Below are 24,959 nucleotides of genomic sequence, written 5' to 3' on the forward strand. Positions count from 1 at the left end.
TCAAAATTTTTTGATTGGTCTAAGGTCAGAACATGCCCCAGCCATTGGGCTTTAAACCCTGTCACTGAGAGAAGATAATGTCCATAACTGATGGACAAGAGCAATGTTATCGGTGCCTGGGCCCAGACCACCAACAGGATTCCTGTCAGCATTGCAGTAAGATGTCCCCAAGGGCCCGCAGACATAGAGCAGAGAAAATACAGGGATTAAGAGCAGCGAAGGGAGGCTCATATGCCCCCCCCCCAGAGGCTCACTCCTCCCCGGGGCTGAACAATCGCTCCCCCTTAAAGCACATCGAGTGGCGGTCGATGGAGCCAACCACCTCCAGGCCTGGAGGTGGGAAAGGGGTAATGGTTAAAAGACACAGCACCGACAAAAGGGAGTGCGAAGATGCATCGAAGAGTCGTCCGCTAAGCGCTCAGGCATTGACGAGTACCGGGGAGACGAGAACCGGGGAGACGAGTACATCGACGCATACCAAGTCTCACTCCAAATCCAAGCATTCGACGCATGCAGAGTCGCAACATTGACATGCCGGATTGAGGCCAAAGGTGTCGACGGGCAAAGAACTGAGGCCGACACCTCATGAGTCGACCGTGAAATTGTCGACGCACCCGACGCAGGCACAGACTCCGATGCAGACGGTGCTGGCGCCGGCGCACTCTGAACCCAACCAGACATGTCATTCAACAGTGCAGTCCAAGCGATCGTCGATGCAACTCTCAACAACATTGACGCATTCGACGAAGCAGCGAAAGCAGCCCCTAAAGAGGGCGGCGCAACCAGTACTGCATGCAGAGAAATGACGGAAAATAAAATCCCATCAAGGTTCTTTGATGCAAGAGTGTATTTCATCAACAGCAGCGATGTCCACACAGTTGATTCACCCTCAATGGAGCTCCCAACACACACAAGGTCTCCCTCGTCATTGGAACACGACTCGATGACAGGATCTGATGAGGAGTGGGTGAGAGTCACTTCTCACTCATCAGTGTCGTCAGCTTCCTCTGTACAAGTGTTTTTGGATCTTTCTTCCAACTCTAAGCATCGTGTTTTGGCTCATAGCCTGCAGGAACCGTTGATGGGCAAACCAGAGGCAAAGGGAGTATTGTGTTCTAAAAAACACCTACATCCAACACCGGACTGAGACATCTTAGTGGCGGCACTTCCACCACGAGGTAAAGCTCCGGCTAAGAGACAGGCGATGCCTCCTCAAACCTGTCAAACTTTCACGCAGCTTTCTGAGGCTCTCTCTGGCTTTTTTGAGCGTATGCAATCTACTTCGATCTACCTGCCTCGTCTCCAAGCATGAGATCTCCATCTCCGGAGCCTATGACGGTTCCGTCTCCTGGGAGGCCAATGTCTCCGATAGCCGGTAGAGATTCCCCACAACCTTGGCAACAATGAGAACCACCTGCAGCCCCTTATCGTACACCTACTCCGACTTATCCACCATCATCTCCAGATACATCCATGAGATATCCTTCCGACCCCCCCAGATGAGCCTGCAGAGCCTTACTCTCCGCCGGAAGACTTGACATACCCCAAGTTTCTAAAAAAGCTTGGGTCCGTGCTTAACCTAGAAGTGCAAAAACTTCCAGATCCTAGAGCAGAGACATTAGATCTCTTAAAAATATTTGATCTTCCATTGGAGCCTATGTCACTTCCATCTCATAGGGTTCTTGACGGCATGCTGGAGAAGTCATGGGAGACTCCGTTCACGATTCTGGCAGTCTCCCAAAAGACAGATCTCAAATACAAGATGAAACAGTCCCCCTATTATTCAGTACCTCAGTTACCGCACACATCCATTGTGGTGGAGTCCGCATTACACCCAGCAAAAAAGACATGATTACACTCCGCCACCCCCCCGGGGAAAGAATATCGCTGCTTAGATGAGTTTGTGAAATGTTCTTTTCAGGAAGCCATGTTAACTGCGAGGATTAATCATTATCAATTCTATATAGTACGGTACCTGCCATCCCCTGATCCGTCTACCCCACTTCCTCAGTCCATCCAAGATATGGAAGAGGGAATTCGACATTTATTACGAACTGTTTATGAGGCATTCGAAATGTAATCACGAGCGTTGGCCTCTGCAATTGCAGCACGTCACATGGCCTGGCTGAGGTCCAGTGCCAGACGTGACGACGTGCACGATAAACTTGCAAATTTGCCCTGCAAAGGAGACAACCTCTTCGGTACCCATTTTCAGGAGACTGTGGCCCAACTAAAAGAGCAGTCGGTGGTGGTGCAGTCTCTGATGCATCATCCAGATGCAATTAAGCACCATCTCGTAGACAGCCGTTCCATCAAAGACCATATCGTCCATATGCATCTTATAGGCCACAGCCATATCAACCACCACTACGAGCAGCACCACAGCAGCAGCTGCATAAACAAAGAGGTCAACCTTGTGCTCAAAGACTTCAGGGCCAGCAACCCGCTCCTGCCCCCAAAACTCCTTCCTCTTTTTAGGAGTCGCTCAACCACTTTCATCGCCACATTTCACAGCAGGAAGAATCACAGCACATATCCAAGAGTGGGAAAAGATAACTACCAATCGATGGGTACTGGATATAGTACGGCACAGTTACAACCTTAAATTTATAACGTACCCACCACTTCCATCGATTTTCACCAGGGGGACAACATCAAATCAACATTAATTGGGAATAGAAATAGCATCCCTCTTGTGACAGCAGGCGATACACCTCGTCTCCCCCTCTTCCCAAAATACGGGGTTCTACTCCCCATATTTCCTAATCCCCAAAAAATCGCGCACTTTATGCCCCATCCTAGATCGCCGAGAGCTCAACAAGTATTTACTCAAGGAAAAATTCAAAATTATTTCCTTCAAATCCATTCTTCCTTTGCTGCAACACAATGATTGGATGTGTTCAATAGATTGAAGGATGCGTATACGCACATTCCTATGCACCAGGCTTCCTGGCGTTACCTATCCTTCCAGTTAAAAGCACAACACTACCAATACAAGGTTCTGCCATTTGGTCTCTCGGCGGCGCCCAGAGTTTTTACGAAGTGCATGGCAGAAGTGGTGGCGTTCCTGGACGATTGGCACATAGTGACCTCCAGCCCAGAGACACTCAGAATTCATCTGCAGGACACAATCCTCTGTGTGAACAGATTGGGGTTGATTGTCAATTATGAAAAATCGAACCTCCAACCAACACAAATACTACAATTCATAGGAGCTCGACTGGACATGACCAGAAACAGAGTTTTTCTACCGGAGGAAAAGAAGGTTGTTATTAGACAGCTCCTTCAATCCCTCCAGAACACTCAATCACCGTCCGCTTGTCAGGTACTGACAGTCTTGGGCCATTCACACGGTACCAAATACCAGACTGCACATGTGCCATCTCCAGTGGGGGCTCAAGTGGCAATGGCGTCAACATTCTCAACCATTAACATGGAAGTTATCCTTAACCCCAAAAATGTTGAAGGACTTACAATGGTGGCTAAACAGGACTGCACTCACAAAAGGTGCCCCGTTCACCCTATTTCCACACAACATGGTGCTCACCACAGACGCCTCCTGAAAAGGATGGGAGTGCATCTCGACCACCTAGAGACACAAGGCCTCTGGTCCCTGGGCAAGCAACATTTCCAAATCAATCTCCTGGAACTAAGAGCGATAAGGTACACATTACAGACCTTTGTCTCCTACCTGTGAGGTCGACAAGTCATGGTCTACACGGACAACCAAGTAGCCATGTTTTACATAAACAAACAAGGAGAGTCAGGTTCATGGAACCTCTGCAGGGAAGTGATCATCATTCTAGAATGGGCAGCCCGTCACTCCATTCAATTACAGGCAACCTACCCGGGGTAGCCAACACTCGGGCAGACAAACTTAAGTCGAATATTTCATCCGCATGAATGTTTGCTTCACCCAGAAGTGACGCAAAAGATTTTTGTGAAATGGGGAGTTCCAACCCTGGACCTCTTCACCATGGAATTCAACAGGAAAGCCAACGCTTCTGTTCCATATGGCCGAGGAATCAAAGGACAGCACAAGATGCTTTCCTCATTCCTTGGATAGAGGGACTGCTGTACGTTTTTCCCCCAATTCAACTGATCACTAGAACAATCCAGAAATGCATGCGGGAAGGAGCACAACTTATTCTCATTGCGCCTGCATGGCCAAGACAACCATGGTACACACATCTTCTGCAACTCTCCATAGATAGCCCACTTTGATTGCCCAACCGAGAAGATCTTCTCTCTCAAAAGGAGGGAACCTTCCTGCACCCGATGCATTCCTCCCTCCATCTAACATATCCTCCTAACAGAACAAGGACTGTTGTCCAGGGTACAGGACGTAATCATAGCATCATGGAAACCTTCGACAAGAAGGATTTACTCCTTCAAGTGGAAAAGATACACTGATTAGTGTGCGTCAAGAAACATAGATCCACTACTCTGTTCCCCTGAACTCTTATTGGACTACCTTCACAAGTTGTACGTGGCGGACCTCGCCACGGCGTCAGTCAGAGTCCACCTCAGTGCAATTGCAACTTTCCACAGACCACATCAAGGTCAGCCAATATCTGTACACCCGACAGTATCTCATTTTGTCAGGGGTCTAACACATTTAAGACCTCCAATCTCCAAACCTCCAGTGGCATGGGATCTCAACATTGTCTTAGAACAGCTCATGCTTTTTCCATTCGAAACCCATGGACTCCGCTCATCTTAAATATCTTACCTGGAAGGTCGTCTTCCTGGTAGCAGTCACGTCAGCTCGCAGAGTTAGTGAGTTACAGGCTCTAGTTCACTATAGCCCTTACCTTCAGTTTTACCGTCACAAGGTGATCCTCAGGACTCATCCATCATTCTTGACAAAAGTGGTCTCTCAATTTCATCTGAATTAGACAATAGAACTTCCTACGTTCTGTCCGAAACCACATCAGAATGAGAGAGAAAGACTTTTACACACACTTGACTGTAAAAGAGCACTGGCCTATTACAATCAATGAACCACTTCACCATCAAGGGTGTCACAGTTCTTCATTTCCTTCAATCCAGTTGCCCCTGGATTACCGGTGGCCAAACGGACTATTTCCAGCTGGATTGCTCAATGAATCCAGTATTGCCACCAGAAACGAAATTCTCATCTCTCTGTTCCTCCTAAGGTGCATCAAGTGAGAGCAGTGGCCACCTCTATAGAGAACCTCAGGCATGTCCAACCAATAGACATATGCAAGGCAGCTACATGGTCATCCCTTCACACATTTACGTCCCACTATTGCCTAGACCAGCACACAGCTGAAGATGCTAAGTTGGGACGTGCAATTCTACATTCGCTAAAGCACTAAGGAACATAGTCGACTGCCTCATGGATGAGATCACGCTTCCAAGACCAATTCAACTCCACAATACAGAGTGATCGGAAGCTTAGGGCTCCCATGACAGCATGGCTAATTCAACCCTGCTATCAACCGGAAAAAGCAAGTTTGCTTACCGTAAATGATGTTTCCGTAGATAGCAGGATGAATTAGACATGCTGACATGCTGACTCACCTCCCTGAGCAGTCGACGTTACTCTGTATCCTTCTTATGCTTGCTTTTTTACAGACTGAGGAGATTCTGTCTTCCTGAGCAGGAACTAATGCGCAGCCTCAGAGACAAACTTCTGAAACCTACTTTGAAGCTCCACCTCCCAGGCCTGATTGACAGTCCCATGACAGCATTGCTAATTCATCCTGCTATCTATGGAAACACCGTTTACGGTAAGCAAACTTGTTTTTTTCACCTCAGAAGACTGTGCTTTGAATGTTCTTTTTCATTTAAAATCTGTTATTATAAATGCATAATTTTAACTGTGTGAGGAGGGTGTGATGGGATAGGGTGCAAGGCTGTAAGGTTTTCGAAGGGCACCTAATAGTCTTGTACTGGCCATTAGCATTGTTGTACAAACATTGAACAGAGTCTCCCAACTCATGGTGTCATGTTTTGTATAATGGGTGAGGGTGCAGTTTTTCACTTGGTCATATGCACCAAATTGTCTGGCTACAGCTCTGGCATCAACCAAACTAAGGGGTAGATTTTATAAATTTGTACACGCTTGAACAAGAGTATGCGGGATTTCAATAGATATGCGCGTAGCCGCGCGTATCCATTAAAATCCGGGGTCGGCGCGCACAAGGCTGCCCAAAATCGGCAGCCTGCATGCGCCGAGCAGCCTGCCTCCGTTCCCTCTGAGGCCGCTCCAAAATTGGAGTGGCCTCGGAGGGAACTTTCCTTCGGCCTCCCCCCACCTTCCTCTCCCTTCCCCTACTAACCCACCCCCCTGGCCCTATCTAAACCCCCCCCCCCCCACCTTTATTGTACAAGTTACGCCTGCTCGAAGCAGGCGTAACTTCCGCGCGTTGGGTCGGCCACAGTCGCATCAGAGTCCGGTCCGGGGGCTGGTCCGGAGGCCGCGGCCACGCCCCCGGAACGCCCCCGATGATGTGCCGGCCGCGACACGCCCCCGACACGCCCCTCAGAATGCCCCCGATGATGCGCCGCCGCAACACGCCCCCCAGAACGCCCCCCAGGGAAGCCCCAGGACTTGCACTCATCGCCAAGCTTACTCAACATAGGCTCGGCGCATGCAGGGAGAGTTTGGGCCAGGTTTTCAGGGGTACGCACGTACCCCTTTGAAAATCTGGACCTAAATATGGACAAATTCAAGTGGATCACCTCATTTCTACAAACATTACACTGGTTCCCAATACCTATTGCACTATTTTCAGTTCTGGTCTTAGCCATCCATGCACTCAAAGGCATAGCAACATCCTACCTCACTAATCAACTCACCTTATACTCACCCACCCTACTGCGCTCAATACCTCAAAAGCCCATCTAGTAATGCCAGCACTGAAAGAAATGTAGATTACCAGAAGGTGTTTGACAAAGACCCTCATAAGAGGCTTCTAAGAAAACTAAAAAGTCATGGGATAGCAGGAGATGTCCTTTCGTGGATTACAAACTGGTTAAAAGATAGAAAGCAGAGAGGAGGATTAAATGGTCAATGTTCTCAGTGGAAAAGGGTAAACAATGGAGTGTCTCAGGGATCTATGCTTGGACCGGAGCTTTTCAATATATTTATAAATGATATGGAAAGGAATACGCTGAGTGAGGTAATCAAATTTGCAGATGATACAAAATTATTCAGAGTAGTTAAATCACAAGAGGATTGTGATAAATTACAGGAGAAATTGTGAGACTGGAAGATTGGGCATCCAAATGGCAGATGAAATTTAATATGGTCAAGTGCAAGGTGATGCATATAGGAAAAATGACCCATGCTGTACTTACACGATATTAGGTTCCCTATTAGGAGCTACCACCCAGGAAAAAGATCTAGGCGTCATAGTGGATAATACATTGAAATCATTGGCTCAGTGTACTGCAGCAGTCAAAAAAGCAAACAGAATGTTAGGAATGATTAGGAAGGGAATGGTGAATAAAACGGAAAATGTCATAATACCTCTGTATCTCTCCATAGTAAGACCGCACCTCGATTACAGTGTACAATTCTGGTCACTGCATCTCAAAAAATATATAGTTGCACTGGAGAAGGTACAGAGAAGGGCGACCAAAATGATAAAGGGGATGGAACAGCTCCCCTTTGAGGAAAGGCTAAAGAGGTTAGGGCTGTTCAGCTTGGAGAAGAGACAGCTGAGGGGGGGATATGATAGACATCTTTAAATTCATGAGAGGTATAGCATGGGTAAATGTGAATTGGTTATTTACTCTTTCGGATAATAGGACTAGGGGGCACTCCATGAAGTTAGCAAGTAGCACATTTAAAACTAATTGGAGAAAATTATTTTTTTTATTCATTGCACAATTAAGCTCTGGAATTTGTTGCCAGAGGATGTGGTTAGGGCAGTTAGTGTAGATGAAGGCTTGGAAAAGTCCATTAACTGCTATTAATCAAGCTGACTTAAGGAATAGCTACTGCTATTACTGGCATCAGTAGCATGGGATCTACTTAGTGTTTGGGTACTCGCCAGATACTTGTAGCCTGGATTGGCCACTGTTAGAAACAGGATGCTGGGCTTGATGGACCCTTGGTCTGATCCAGTATGGCAATTTCTTATGTTCTTACCAGCACTAGGAAGAAAAACTTCTCAGGATCGGTCCCCACCCTCAAACTCACTAGATATCAGACTATCTCCAGACCTCTTCACCATGAACTCCCAACCTTGACTAACATTCTACTCTTGCTCAACTGCAATTATCAACATTGTATTTTTGTTTTCATGGAAATTCCTATTCCTTTACATTTCTCTATTATATTTATTACCTTTTTTTTTTGTATCACTATTTTGCACCATTACTTTGCTTTATATTTTTTTTGTGTTCTTTAATTACATTGAACTCTCCATTGCATATATTAACTTCCTTTTGCATTGTTATTTTGCACTTTACTGTTAATACCCAATGCACCTTACCCTTAGAAGATAGTTTTCAAAATGATTTACAAGCAGAAAAGTAGCATATATCGTAGCAAATTTCAAATGTCCATTTACATGCTTAAAATGCATTAATGCACCTAAAATCTATTGACAATTCAATAGCCCTCATTGTAACAATTTACAAAAGCCCATTTGTGTGTATATTTTAAGTGCTTAAAACCTTTTGAAAACTACCCTGTTATTGTATATTGTATACTGCTTATATCCGTATGACTCCATACCCATTGTAACATGCTTTGAACTCTTGTTGGAAAAGATTGAGAAAAATAAATGATGATGATGAAAGAACTAAGGGCCTCATTTTCTAAAGTATCGCAGGCCTGCGATACTTTAGAAGATGAGGGGCGGGGGGCCGAAACGGGGGGAGGGCCTGCGCTAGCCGGCAGTGATCGCACCGTCGCGGTGCGATCGGTGCCGGTTTCACACCCAATAGCGCCACCATAGGAGGTGTTTTCGCTGTCCGCGGCATCGGCACAGAGTCGGCCCCGGTGACACCCCGACTCCTCCTCTTCCGGGGCCAACTCCACCCCAACTCCGCCCCCATCCTTGTATCGCACGCGATAAGGGACTTTTCGCGTGCGAAAGGTCCCTTATCGTGTGCGAGCGGCGTGGAAAATGAGGCCCTAAGATACTATTTGTCTTGGTGGCTTTCCCATTACAATTTCCCTTTCTAAAATCCACTATATCAAACTGTATTCACCGTGGATGCATCCAATTGGGCTGCAGAGAGGTTCTTCATATCTAGGCCCCTTTAACAAAAATCATTACATTTCAGCTTCTTGAAGACAAGGGCAGCTTTGAATACTCTTAAGCCTTCAGAAAATGGGTGGTGAACAAAATCATTCTACTGCTAACATATCTTTTGTAGAAAACTACTGCACATGCCTATGAAGCTTTTCTAGGAACATAAGATATGCCATACTGGGTCAGACCAAGGATCCATCAAGCCCAGTATTCTGTTTCCAACAGAGTCCAATCCAAGTCACAAGTACCTGGCGAGTACCCAAACATTAGATATATCACAGTCTACTATTGCTTATTAATTACTGTAATAGCAGTTTAAGGTTTTTTCCTCTAGGAACTTATCCAAACCTTTTTTAAACCCAGTTACACTAACTGCTGTAACCACATCCTCTGGCAATGAATTCCAGAGTTTAACTATGCACTGAGTGACAAATAATTTTTTCGATTTGTTTTAAATGAGCTACTTGCTAACTTCATGGAGTGCCCCCTGCTCCTTCTATTATCTGAGAGAGTAAATAACCTTCTCATTAATATGAGACTATTATAAGTAAACAATTTTGTTTTCCCTGTGTTTTGAAAACTCTGATTTACAGGTGACTTTATTGAACTTTATGATAACCCCTGAAGGCATGCAGGATCAACTTCTTGGAATTGTTGTAGCCAGAGAAAGACCAGATCTTGAGGAGGAAAAGCAAGCTTTAATCCTCCAAGGAGCTGAGAACAAAAGGTACCAAATACTATGGAATTTTTTGTTAGCTAAATTCTATTGTAGCTTTGGGTTCATCCTTTCATTCAAGAAAAAGTAATGTTTCTCTCAGTCTTTTTAGGGAAATAAGGGTATATACAATGATTAGGTTTTGAAAAATAAAATTATGGGGTGAGATTATGAGTAGCAATTATAGAATCTGCTGTTTTCATATAAAATTAGAGATTTCTCATATATACTAATGATACTATGATACTCCTTATATTCAATAGAATGATAGCATATTTATTCTTAGCATGTGCATAACTGATAGTAGGAATAAAAATGGAAACTTCTGAAAATACAGAACTGAGAAGTAAAAGGACTCAAACTCAAAGCAGTACTACTTGATTATGTAGTCATCTTTATGATCTACAATGTTAATAATAGGAGTTCTTGCAGGAATACACAAATTACTATTGCAGGATGGATAAGAAAAAAAAGAAAAAGAGCTACATAGGCATATAAAGAAGATAGACAGATAACTAGGGCTTCAAGACTTATTTATTTATTTATTTATTTATTTAGTAACTTTTATATACCGACGAACGTTGGGAACATCTCGTCAGTTTACATATAACAGAACTGAGCAACAGGCTTTACAATTTTTGCGTAATTAGATAATTAAATAAGGAACATTCAGAGCATACAAATAACAGATTAGATTATATAAGTAAAATTATAAAAGTGTGATACATGAAAGAGGTTATCTAAACGGGGGTGGGGGGGGGGGTGGGGAGGGGGAGATTCTGATATATAGGGGTGGGGAGGGGGAGATTCTGATATATAGGAGGGTATCCACAATTAAAGGAGGTATATATACACGTGATTGTGAACAAATTTTTTATGTATAAGTTTTTTATATACAATATGTAGTCCTGATAAATTCACTTTATGGGGGGTGAGGGGGAAGAGGTAGTTTAGAGTAGAGGGAGGGGGTGAAAAGGAGGTGGAAAATAGGTGGGGGGAGAGGGAGGGGGAGAGGTTAGGAGTTGTAGGGGGGTGGGGTTAGAGTGGTTGTGTGAATATAAGGGGTAGAAGTAATTGAGGAGCTAGGATTGGAGACCCAGGTCTGCGGGGGGGAGGGGGGGGGGGGTGAGAGTGTATGTGTGTATATTAGGTATAAGAGTGTTTGAAGAACCAGGTCTTCAGGTTTTGCCTGAATATTTTTGGGCAAGTTTCTTGGCGGAGGGAGGTAGGTAGCTTGTTCCAAAGAAGCGGGCCTGCTAGGGATAGGGCTCTTTCGTTTGTGGTGCGGAGTTTAGTAAGCTTAGGTGAGGGGGTGTGTAATGTAGCTAGATATTGTTTTCTGGTGGGTCTATTGCTGTTGTGAAATGAGAAGTGTTCTTTGTACCAGTGCATGTTCTGGTTGTGAAGAGATTTGTGTATTAGGGTGAGGGCTTTGAAGGCAATTCTAGATGCTACGGGTAACCAATGTAAATGTTTGAGAACCGGAGTTATGTGATCATTTTTGTGGGTGTTGGTGAGTATTCGGGCGGCTGCATTCTGGAGGAGTTGTAAAGGCTGTATGGTGTTTTTAGGCAAGCCTAATAACAGGGAGTTGCAGTAATCTATTTTCGTTAATATGAGGGCTTGTAATATGGTGCGGAAGTCATTGAGATGTAGGAGAGGTTTAAGTCTTTTTAGGGTGTGCAGTTTGTAGAAGCAGTCTTTGAGGGTATTATTGATGAATTTCTTGCAGTTGAGGTGACAGTCAATGGATACGCCGAGGCTCCGAACATGGGTGGGAAAGGTGAGGTTAGTAGTAGGAACATTGTTGTGTGTGATAGTGGGGGTCATAAAAATGGTGGGGGTGATATTAGGGGGTGATATGTGGATGAGTTCCGTTTTAGTAGCGTTGAGGGCGAGGAAGTTGTTGGATAAGAGGCTGCTTATTTCAGAGAGGGCGGATTTCCAAATTTCCATAGCTTTGTGTATTGAGTCTTTAATAGGAATAAGTATCTGCACATCATCGGCATATATGAAGTGCGGAAGGTCAAGTTTAGCAAGGAGATGGCAGAGGGGGAGGAGATATATATTGAAAAGAGTAGAGGATAGAGATACTTTTAAGTATTTGTGCTCCTAATTTTGATCATTACTCAAGAAAATGTAATTCGCATATTTGCCTTAGCACTTATCAACTTTTATACATGTAAATCAACCAATTTTATAACCTGCATGTGAAGGAAATACCAGTTTTACCAGTTAGCCCAGTCTATCTCTAGGTCATCAAGACCCCCCTGGTTCTTCACCTGAACCCCAAATTTACCCAGACCCCTCACTCTTTCAGTATTTGATTATAAAGTTTTATTTGGACTTACAACAGATAATTCGCAGGTGTAAATATACAAAGGTAACAGCCATACATGCATTGCTTTCACTGGTTATAAAATAGAAGTTTATGCGTGTAAATGTTAGTCCTGCCCAGGAACGTCCTACGCAGTCCCATTTTTATATGAGCACATATATTCATGCACAAGTACTTGCAAGTGTATGTGTAAGATTTATCAAATAGCATTTCTGTGAACATACACATGTTTCTGCTTCTTTGTGTGCACATCTCTTTTAAAATTCTCCTTTATGTGCGTAAATCCTTTCCCCACACCAACCCCACCCCATGCAAAAATATTGGGGCAGATTTTAAAATGTATGCGCGCAACGTACATTTGTGCTGCTACCCAGCGCGCACTAATGTATGCCTGATTTTTTAACATGCGCGCGCAGCCGCGTGCATGTTATAAAATCAGGGTTCGGCGCGCGCAAGGGGGTGCACACTAGTGCACCTTGTGCGCGCTGAGCCCTCAGGGAGACCAGCTGGCTTTCCCTGTTCCCTTCCCCACCTTCCCCTCCCTTCTCCTACCTGTCCCGCCCTCCAGCCTGAAATGAAACCACCCCACACCTTTATCTGACAAGTTATGCCTGCTGACTGCCGGCGCGCGATCTCCCGGCCCAGCGGCTTTGCAGAGTCCTCTGGCCATGCCCATGCCCCACCCCCGGACTACATGCGTCCGGGACTACTCCCGGACGCATGTATGTCCCGGGGCTTTACGCCCCGGGACATACATGCGTCCCGGGGCTTTACGCGTGCCGCCGGGCCTTTTGAAAATAGGCATGGCGCGTGTAACCCCCTACGCATGTAAATCCAGCTGGATTTACGCGCATGGGGCTTTTAAATCTGCCCCATTATGCATGAAAGCAGGTCTTGTGCACACATTTGTGCTTATAGGCCCCAGGTTGAGTTTCAAAAGAATTAATGTACATAAAACCCAGTTTTATGCATGTAAATGGCCTTATGAAAATCTGCTTCTTTGTAGATCAGAAAGTGCATTATATGAAAGCTCAGATTAGATTAGATTTTAAATCTGAGGTTAGATGTAGTTGCTGCAATTGTTTAGTTAGGGGAAAGTAGCTGTGCATAGCAGATTTCTGACAATATCCATTGTAAAATATGCTTTGCTGCTACTGGCACAGCTCAGCTTGCCACACAAATATTACACCATGTTATTCAGGTTATTTTAACCATTCGCCTAACCTTTTTAAAATATGTTCCTATTTGGGTCTGGTGGTTCACATATGATAAATGGGCAGGGCCATGCTACATGCACGAATGCCAATGGTAACTAGGGTTCCCATGTAGTACAAGCTCTCTCGGCTCATTGCCAGGGGAAGGGCTAGGTGGTGAGGTCATCGGGGCACCTGAGAGATAAGCTAGCATAAGAGAACCCATGGCCTATCTTCTAGACCAGAGCTTTCCAAACTTTTCATGTTGGTGACACACTTTTTAGACAAACATAATTTCACGACACGGTAATTCAGTCTACTAGTAAACCAGAGGTTAAAGGTTAAACGAACGAAACATATTTCGACAATTTATGTATGTTTCCTTAAATATATACATAAATAAAATGTTTCAGGACACAACCTATCTCATGAAAACCTTAAATTTATATTAAAAATATATATTCCAAGATTCATGTTATTGTTATAATTTATGAGAAACAATAATAAAACAAATTGTCTGTCCCCCACACACTCATCTCTCTCCTCCCCCCAGCACATGTCTGGCCCCCACACACTCATATCTCTCCCCCTCAAGCACATGTCTGTCCCCCCAGCACGTTTGCCCCCCACTCACTCATCTCTCTCCCCCCAGCACATGTCTGGCCCCCACACTCATGTACCTCGTCTTTTTGATTGTTGCCAGTTAAGTGCTTCACTCCCTTCCATGATCACCAGACACTGCTGCTTGCAGTCAGTACTCCTCATGGCCAGGCCTCATCGGCAGCAGCAGCCAATGCAAGGAGGGCTGGGCTCGTTCCACCCACCAAGCCCCCCAAAAAAACACGATTGACAGCAAAAATCACCCAATAATAAGCAACCCATAAACTGAAAAAAAAAGTGAATCTCTAGAAAAAAAAAAGCCCAAACTCGCATCAGAGTTGACCGGGCTTGCGCGACACACCTGCACACTGCAGGCGACACACTAACGTGTCCCGACACACAGTTTGGAAAGCTCTGTTCTAGACACTTGTGGGGTCACCCGGCTAGCCTGCGTCTAGGTTGAGCTGCCAGGTCCATAAGCCCTTGTGCTGACTGGCAATCCATGCAACTGGCTGAGGTCAACTTCCCCATTATGGAGGGAGAGGTTTCTCCTATTGGTTAGTGGGCATGGTGAGCCGGTTAGTGGTGAGATTAAGAGAGGTTGTTGCTGTCAGCCTCCACCTCTTCCTCCCATCCCCCATGCTGGGACTGTTGTGAGTTAACCCCTATCCACCCACCTCCTATTGATTTTGCTTTCTGTGTACAAGGGTATCATAGATTAATTATATTAGATAACACTAATTGTTGGGCTAATTGTTTTCAAACCTGACATTAATTATTTAAACATATGTACATGTATATTTCCTGTACTTTTGTCTTCACGATGTCAATTGTCACAGTTTGGGTGAGGAACCAGGTTCCTAAGGTTAAACAACGTCAGCTGCCATAAAGGTTCTCATTAGTTGAGGTTATCTGCTGCCTGGGTCACTAGACTCCAGTGTGGTAGCAGACTGATAACTCCAGGAGCAACCGTGTTGTGGCTTCAGAAGGCTGGAAGTCTTGCTTGAACAGGGCGGGCTGTCTGCTAAGGCTCAGACCAAATTTTTCCTTCCTAGGACCATGGTTTTGCTTGCATGGGGCAGGCTGGTAGGTCCACAGAGACCCTCTTCCTAGATACCTACTGGATAAGCTAGCAGGACTTGATAACATATGTTTGATTCACTTATCAAGAACTGAGTAAAATTGCAGCCTTTATTATATCCATTCGAATCATTCGTGTTGGTGTATTTATTCATTGAGTGCTGTGTGCGGAATAACTGCAAGGGCTCAGATGAGTCAATTTTGCCCCAATTATAAAAATGAATTTTATTTTTAGAACATTTATTGCCACATATCATGTAAATAGTGTGTGCATTTTTAGGCAGAATATATATCAAATTATAATTATTTAACCATATATATATATATATATATATATATATATATATATATATATATATGCATTTATAACATATTTTACATGAAAAATGACATTCTGAGGTAAAATTGATATACAAGTTGTTGTGATAATTTCATGCACTGTTGTGATGCCAACAAGAAAACTTTGCATCTTGGAATTCATATGGCATTCATATGGAATTCATATGGCATATATTTCGGCATGGTCCTCCTGTATCAACACAATACTATCTGCCAACACTCAAAGAATAACAACCCTACCTATGAAAAAGAATACCACAAATATTACACCAGAATTTAAAATATCAATACACCTCCTGTCAGGAAAACAGAACAGGCCAAGCTACTACAGATCCCTACAGAGAAACCACATGCTAAAAGAATGCTTCATCTCAGTCTTTGCATGCAGAACACAAACCCTCACCAAATACAGAATAAAGCTACATAAAGTATAAATAGAAATGTGCAGACAAAAACTGAACTGTAAAACGCATCACGCCAGACTCTATACAGTGTAATAATAGAAAAACAAAAATTTCACCATTCCTCGTGAAACAAATCAATAAAATAAAAGATATATAAATCATGAATCATAATTATAAAATCATACAAATAAAATAATTTCAAAACAGCTGATGAATAGAATATCCAATAATTAAAGACTCATGCAAATTTTGAAAGCTTTACCAAACACCAATAAAATATTTCAAACAGCAGACACATCACATACTACCCAATAATTAAAATGATAGTCAATCAAGAAAAATGAACTTAAAAAGCTACCTTTACTTACCCTCTCCAGCAGTTCTCCTACTCCTTTCCCTTTCAGGCCATACCAGAAGCAGCAGTAGCGGCTGAAGCTGTCCTCACAGACCTCTTCCTTAGGGACCACAACCAGTCTCTTCTCTCTCACACACACACACACCAGTCACACCCTCAGGACCAGTTTCTGTCTCTCACACACCAATCTCTCCCCAACCAGTCTTTCTCTCTCTCTCTCTCACACACACACCAGTCATCTCCCTGATCAGACTTTCTCACACATACACACGTCACCTCTCTGACCAGTCTCTCTCAATCACACATGCTCTCGCTCTCTCTTACTTACACACAGGCTTTCAATCACACACATGTTCTATCTCACTTACAAACAGGCTCAATCACAACACATGCCCTCTCTCACAGCCATAAGCCAGCCAAAAACATGCTCCATCTCTCTCGCGCACACACATTGACGCACAGAAGCACCCTCCCTGACTTACATATACACCACACACATACAGAAGCACCCTCCCTGACTCACATATACACTACACACACATACAGAAGCACCCTCCCTCTCTCACATACATATTACACTCTCACAGAAGCACCTTGCTTTCAGACTTGCAGCATTTTTCACTTTTACTAAAAGTGAAAATGATGCTCCCAACCGTTAAATAAGAAAACCACATTTCTATCAAAAGGCGAAATGACACCCTTCCTTCAGGTTCTGTCCTCCCAAGGGACAGCCAACCACACCGTACAGCTTCTCTTGTTTTACGCTTCCAGGCAATAAAGTAAGTGTCTTTCTTCAAACTATCAGTCGTATGAATATTCATGTGGGAGATATGAAACAAAAAGACATCCTTGGTCGGCTTCCCTTTTAAATGGGAAGATTCCAGTCTTAGTCATTTAAAAATATACATTTTCTAAAGGCTTAAAAAAAAAAAAGCAAAACCATTTCAGATTCTATTCTAGTCTTCATGCTTAAATTATGCTTAAAAAAAAAAAAAAACCCAAACCCCACCTGGCATCAATATCTTAAATTTGTGATTTTGCTGAGATGAACATTTGAAATACTTTAATTTTTTTTGCTTTAGTATTTGTCTCTACCCACTTTAAGTTAAATTTTATTTTCCAGAAGAGGGATGCTTAAAATTTAGTAATTTTATCTTTCATCCAACTTTTCAAAAGTTCAGGTATATGCATTATCATATTTCATTTTTTTAAACTGGCAGATTCCTTTCTCACATACGCACATACTCACAGAAAGAAGATCGGCGCAGAGACTTAGGGAGCGCCGCGGTAGCCAGCCAGCTCCTGACTCGCCCTGCCTCCCCCCGAGTGCCACCCTCCCGACACCCCCCTAGTGGTCTAGCGGAGGTCACTCCCGGGGCCTCGGCTGCCACTAAGCAAAATGGCACCAGTGGCCTTCAGCCCCTACCATGTGACAGGGGCTACCGGTGCCATTGGTTGACCCCTGTCACATGATAGGGGCTGAAGGTAACCGGCGCCATTTTGCTTAGTGGCAGCCAAGGACCCAGGAGCGGCAGATCGCTCCCGGGACCTCCACTGGACCACTAGGGGGGTGTCGGGAGGGTGGCACTCGGGGGGAGGCAGGGCGAGTCGGGAGCTGGCTGCCTGCCATGGCGCCCCTTAAATCTCGGCGCTTGGTCTCCATCTAGGCGAGTCGAAGGCTGGCAGAATTTTGAAAGGGTACTTTTTGCCCCTTCAAAATTCTGCTGCCTGCCGCAGCGCCCCCTAAGTCTCGGCGCCCTAGGCACAGGCCTAGCTCGCCTAGTGGTTCCGCCGGCCCTGTATATATGTTGCGCCAGGAAGTGGACCCTTGGCCTAGTGCAGGATTGGTAGGCTTCCTGGTCAGACCCAGAGAGTGCCTGCCACCAGGAGGCGGAGCACAGGAGGAGGCAGAAGCTAGCTGGAGCTTCACCACTAGCAACCCGGGGTTCTCTCGGGTTGAGCCCTTGGTTACCCGGGCCGCCTGGTCTTAGGTGGGCCTCGCAGGATCTCCTAGATAGTAAGTTCAGAGGTGTGCCCACCACGATCAAGGGTGAGTGGTCAATATTCAGGCCAGAAGTCTGGGCTGCCTGAGAAGGCCAAAATAGAATCTCTGAATATATTGCAAGGATCAATGCCAGAGTCAAGGAAGTATAATCAGCCAATGCAAGGGTCGGAGCCAGTAATCAGTCCGTGGATAGCCCGGGAAAGCAGGGGTCAAATACCAGAAGTCCGACCATGAATGGCAGCTAAAGCAGAGGTCAGGTTCCAGGAGACAGTCAGACATAGTCAAGTTCAGGGAGAGGTCAGTTCCAGGCAGCATGCAGACGTGGTCGGTAATCAGGCAGAGGTCAGTTCCAGGCAGTGTGCAGACGTGGTCGTAGAACAGACAGAAGATCAAAGGAAGGCAGCGGTCAACGTAGTCAAGAACAGTCTGAGGTCAGTACCGAGAAGACAGTCTGAGAGGTACTACCTGGGGAGACGAGGAGACAGAAGTACGCAGGAACAGAAGGACACGGGAACAGGACTGGAACGAGACTGGAACGAGTCTGGAATACAGAGTGGAACGCATAGGCAAACAAGAAATCACAATGTGATCGACCCGATTGCCAAGGCAAGGAAGTGACGGTGGGAACTTCCTTTTATGCTGAGACTAATCAGGGCGCACCGCAGAGCTGGGATCCGCCTCTGGCCCTTTAAGAGGCCGGGCAGTCCACGCACGCGTGCGTGCGCCTAGGGGTGGGGCCGAGGAGGACACTGAGCCCCGCCATGAGACTTGGCTAGAGGGAGAAGGCCCAGCGACTGCCACCGTGGGATGCCATGGATTCGCAGCTGTTGCTGGGGAGGCCGACCCGGGACCCGCGGATGTCTTAGCGAGGTGAGCAGGCCCAGGCACAAGCCAAGCGCGGATGGAATGCACAACAAGATATATATATAATTAAAGTGGAAAACAATAATGAACACGATATAGTATGAAAAGATTTTTCTATATTTTTTTTATTATCAAAAAACTCTTTTTATACTAAAAATAGTATAATGTGTGTAAATACAAATATATACAAAAATGATTAAAATCCTTAAAACTATTTTAGCTTATAAATATCTACATGGTTCCCCAAACCAAAAAAATTGTATAAAGCAGTGTCAGCAATACTGTATTATAATCCTAAACTCATATATACTTGAATAACAATAAGTCCTTATCTCACTAGAGGTTCTCGTTCTTAAAACATAAAGGGGCCGATGCAAAAAAGTGCACTGAAAGCAGGCGCTGAGTGCTCCCAGGTATCTCTCCTTTTCCAACCGGCCTCGGTCCCACCCCACCCCTCCCCACCCAGACTACACCCCCAGCTGTCCCTTTTTCAGGGCCCAGCACTTGTGAGCGTATTGGCACTCATGCGCGTGGCTGGGCCTTTTTGAAAATGTGTGCGGCACGCTCAGGGCCGGTCATGCATGTAAGTACTGATATTTGCACACATGGCCGTTTTAAGATTCAGCCATTAGCATAAGGGGCTGTGGATGTTCCTACACAACCCGTGTCCAACTGTGGGTTAAACAGTAGACATGTGATTCGGCCTAACCTTTCAGTTTGGCCTTCATTATCGGCCCGCCACGAGAAATTTTGTTTTCCTGCGGTTCAGGCTGATTTTTTTCAGCCGCCCTGAATTTCGGGGTTAGCACACACCCCTGGTTAGTGTGTGCTAACCCTGAAAAATGAATTTTCCTGAAATTTCGGGAAAATCCGCTTCGTTTTTCAGGGTGGCTGAACCAGGATGAATGCACATCCTTATTAAACAGTGCGCTCAGCTGGGCGCATTGTATTGCATCGGCCCCACTGTTGTGAAAATGAGTCCATAAATACCTGTTTCTTGAACTCATAGAGAAGTTACCCCTCTTTTTCTCAAACCAATCCCTTTATGAACACAGAGACATTAGAACTGATTTGCAGAACAAGCTTGCTTCCTCAACAAAGGTCCTTTGTTGTTCCACGATACTGGTTTCCTCAGGAGGAAGCACCATATTTTATATAAGACATTTTTAGTATAAAGAGAGTTTTTGGATAATAATAAATAAATATAGAGAAATTTTTTCATTATATATCATATGTGTTCATTATTGCTTTTCACTTTAATAGTATGTATTAGTGAGCACTTTATTACTATAGTGAATGTCATTAGGTTTGTAACTATATACATATATAGATATAGATTATATCTATATAAATATATATAAATTAGTATCTTTTTTCATTTACCACTTGTTTAGCACTTATTGTAATCATTGGTGCCATATAATGCAGAATTACTGCTTCATCCTACTGTAATGTGATCTACTGAATACCTTTATCTACAATTAGCTTTACAGCCTGAAGCAACTTTGCTTCACTCCAAAGCTTATACTTTCTTGCAGAACAAAAAATGTGTTATAGTGGAGATAACTTATCTGAAAGAAGGATAATCTAATTGAAAGAATGGAGGTTAAGCACAAGTAACTAATGAAGAAATTCTTAGAGCAAGGTTTTCTTGAACAGTGGAATATACTTTATGCCATTTCATAAGTTCAACATGTGTAGTAAATTTCCAAAACTTTAGTCAGGACTAACGCTTGTAAATTAAGGTGCTGCACACTTAAGATGCCTTTATGTGTTTAAGTTGATTTTCATTCACCTAAAAATATACATGTAAGTTCATAACACAGTTGAATTTGTATAAAAAATGCATTGGAGGCATGGGGAATTTCCCTGTGGAGCTTATTTTTTTAACAGTCCTTCATACAAATGGCATGCCTCTTATACATATAACTTCATGCCCGTTTCACAATGGGGAAATTACACGAGCATTGTCAGCTGCATACAACCTGCAGGTACCTTGTGTTTGGAAATCAAGTTGATTTTTACATATTTAAAATTATGCACATAACTTTGCTGAAAGGCGCATTACTGAAAATTTACCCCATAATATACACAATTCTAATGCATAAACAAATTTACTATCTTTTTGTTTTGTTTAGGCAATTGAAAGAAATTGAAGACAAGATTTTAGAAGTGCTGTCATCTTCAGAAGGAAATATCTTAGAGGATGAAACTGCTATTAAGATATTGTCTTCTTCTAAGGTGCTGGCTAATGAAATTTCAGAGAAACAAGCTGTGGCTGAAGCCACAGAGAGAAAAATTGATCAAACACGATTGGGATATCGTCCTATTGCTATCCATTCATCAATACTATTCTTTTCAATTGCTGATCTAGCCAACATTGAGCCCATGTACCAGTATTCACTTACTTGGTTCATTAATCTTTTTATCATGTCTATAGACAATTCAGAGAAATCTGAAAATTTACAGAAGAGGTAAGTAATTTACATTATAATCTTTTAAAGTATAACTATATTGTTTGATTATATTAAAAGTTAAAATATAAATATATATACTGTATATAAAATATATATACTGTATATAAACATATATATACTGTATGTATATATATATCAATTAATTACTGTACATTAATCACTAATGTGTGTGCAAAAAGTACATGTTAACGCTGGTAATACTTGTGTGTTAATTAATGTCCATGTTAACACTGGTATTAACACTAACACTCATTAGTACATAGGCTCCTAAAACCTTTTTACCCTGTCCTAAAGAATTACTGGTAGATATATTTTGCAAATTTAGAACAAAACATTGTATACTGTGTATTTTTACAGAGGCAGTGAACTAGAGATGTAAGGGATTTAAGGCCTATTTTTTTCATTACAAGACTCCATTCTCTTTTCAATTGTCAGTATCAGTAAGACAGGGTTTCCCGAGCCTGGTGACCCCACAGTCGGTTGAGTTTTCAGGATATCGACAATGAATATGCATGTATACATTAAAAACTTAGTATATGCAAATTTAACTCCTGTATACTTATCGGGATAAATTTGAAAAAAGGACGCACAATTTTATAACATGCGCGCGCCATGCACGCATGTTATAAAACCGGGGGTCGTAGCACGCAAGGGTTGCACATTAGTGCAACTTGTGCGCGCCGAGGCCCGCGGCCTTCCCCAGTTCCCTACCTCCTAGCCTGACCTTCCCACCCCCTTCACCTAACCTTCCTGCCCCCTAACCCTATCCTAATCCCCCCAAACCCTTGTCCTACCTTTTGCGCCTGCCTCAGGGCAAGTAGCGCGCACCGGCACCCTGCTGGCACGTGATTCCCCCGGCACAGTGGCAAATAGTAAATGGCAGCTGTGCTGGGGGCCTCTAGCCCCGGCCTGTCCCTTTTCTTTGGCCCCGGAACTCACGTGCATCCCGAGGATTTACGCGTGTGACCGGGCCTTTGAAAATTGGCCCAATAACAATAGTAAAATACATGCATAAAATCAAAATTATTATGCCCTCTTAGGTATTAATTCTGAATATATTGCACGGCTTTATTACCTGCAAGGGTTAGTGCAGTCCTGTTGAGGTGTAGGTTAGGAAACCTAATGCCAATCAAGCCTCCTGGCCTTTACTCCCACCTCCCCAAAAATACATTTAGAGCTTATGGCTCCTAAATTCCCCTCCTCCTTACCTCTGCAGTAAATGGACCTCTGAGCATGCAACATTCCTACCCACCCTGAAAATGGTTCTTAAATCTTCATCAGCAGGAGGGAGTTGATATGTCTCTTGCTTGTATGAGCACCAAATCCAAAATGGCACTGCTGACACTGACCTGTACACTAAAGCATGCAAAACCAATTCCCTGTTGCCAGTGAGGATTTTACATTTTTTTTTCAGAAGTGATTGCAGGGATGTATTTAGAATTTTGCCGCCTCCAAGACACTTTTGTTGCTTTTAAACCCCCCCAATCCAGTAAAAGTCTGTTACAAGATAGCAGAAGGCTGTTCTCTAGTGAATGAGATTCAGCAGAGCAGGAAGACATCAAATCTTACAGCCTGCTGCCCCTAAATCATTGCCACCCTAGGCACAGGTATAATGGGTGTCTATTGACAAATCCAGGGCTGGGTAATTGGAGTCTGGGGTTGATAACTTGAGGACCTGGAGATCCATTTGCTATTTGAATTGGAGTGGGGGGGTCCATTGAAGGCCTTTTACTTTGGACTGGTTAGTGCAGGGAAACTTGAGTCGCCCAACTCAACTGCATTATCATGACTGTGCTATCTTTAGTGTGGCCATGTTAATGCTGCTGTGTTGTATATTTCATTATTTTAGCACATCAGGCATTACAAAGCCTAGTGTACTGCCTGCATTAAAGTTGCCATACAAATTTTAAAGCACGTTAGAATATAGATTCCTTAAAGCACGGGTCCTCAAACTCAGAACTCAAGGATCTCATCCCAGTCCAGTTGTATTTCCGCCATGAATATGCCTGAGGTCAATTTACATGTATGCAAATAGATCTCATGCATATTCATGGTGGAAATCCCAAAAACCTGACTGGGATGTGGAACTCAAGGACCAACTTTAGGGACCTCTACCTTAGAGCACTGCATAAGTATGCTTATAATATTGTTTTAAAGGGTAATTCAAATGAAATTATATTACAACTAATTTTCTTAATGTCCTGATAATAAATGATTCTGGGTAGAATTAGTATGGTCATCTGGATAAATGTTTTGCTTACATTTGACATAGTCCTGCATGTGTTGGGGCAGTTTTGATAGTTGATTAAAGCTATTTAAGATTCAGTTATGTTCTTTTCATATAATCAGTAATAAGTTCTAGTATATTTTAAAAACACATTTTTTAAACAATAAAACCTTTCCTATTTACCAATGTATGTTAAAATTACAATTTAATGTGTGTTTTTAACACATTTGTTTTCCACAGTGAAAACGGAATCTATTAAAGGACATTAAATCCATAGAAAATCTCGTATTGGTGTTGATAATGGATGTTTCTGCAGCTGGAAACGCTTGTACGTTACCGCTGGCAGTAAGATATGGATTTTACCGTGTGCGGGAAAGTACTTTACCAGCTCACACCAGTAGTCCCGAGTTTTGCCCTCCCCAAAAAGAGAATCCCCCTTCAGTAGAGCCCCTCCCCAACAGATTCCCTACGGTGGGGCACATGGGAATCTCAGATCAGCTAAGCATCATTTTGAACTGTGGTGCTTGAGGGAAGGCATGACAGGAAATTGCTCCCACTCTAGTGACTTTAGACTTCACCGAAGCCTAAGGGGGCAGTTCTGTGGAAGAAGGAACCTAGGGGGTCTTTTTTTTTTTTAATTTTTATTTATAGAATTTTTCACCATACAATACGGGTAAATTAAAGGAAAAATACAAAATAGGAATTGCAGTGATTCCACCCAAATACATGTTATCTAACATAACTCTAACTGCTAGTTCTTCTTATCCTATGTAATATTAAAGAAAAATAAATTCCAAGATATGAACAAGTTAAGCGGAACAATAAAGAAATAAATTGTAGGAATATATAGAGGCTATCATAGATCATTTTCATTACATTCAGTAATCAAAAACAGATTAAACTAGAGACATCTAGGTACGTGCGTCTAAGAAATTATGTAACAATTCAGGTTCAAAGTAAACATTTTTAACACCCTGCTTATTCACTATACACTGACATGGAAACCTGAGATTAAACCTGGCCCCTATACCCACTACTTCAGCTCGCATAGCTAAGAATTTTTTCCTACGTTCCTGAGTGGAGCGTGTAATATCTGGGAAAACCCAAACCAGTTGACCAAAAC

General features: G+C 43.4%; 1 protein-coding gene across 1 annotated transcript in view; it reads left to right on the forward strand.

Annotated features, from left to right (window-relative positions):
* The window catches only part of DNAH7 (dynein axonemal heavy chain 7), a 724,465-nt gene that overhangs the window by 550,066 nt on the left and 149,440 nt on the right, over window positions 1-24,959 (forward strand). The window contains 2 exon segments of the mRNA XM_029606081.1: window positions 9,833-9,966; window positions 21,271-21,606. Of these exon segments, the coding sequence (XP_029461941.1) occupies window positions 9,833-9,966; window positions 21,271-21,606 (470 nt within the window).

Source organism: Rhinatrema bivittatum, chromosome 6, assembly GCF_901001135.1.
Source record: "Rhinatrema bivittatum chromosome 6, aRhiBiv1.1, whole genome shotgun sequence".
NCBI lineage: Eukaryota > Metazoa > Chordata > Amphibia > Gymnophiona > Rhinatrematidae > Rhinatrema > Rhinatrema bivittatum.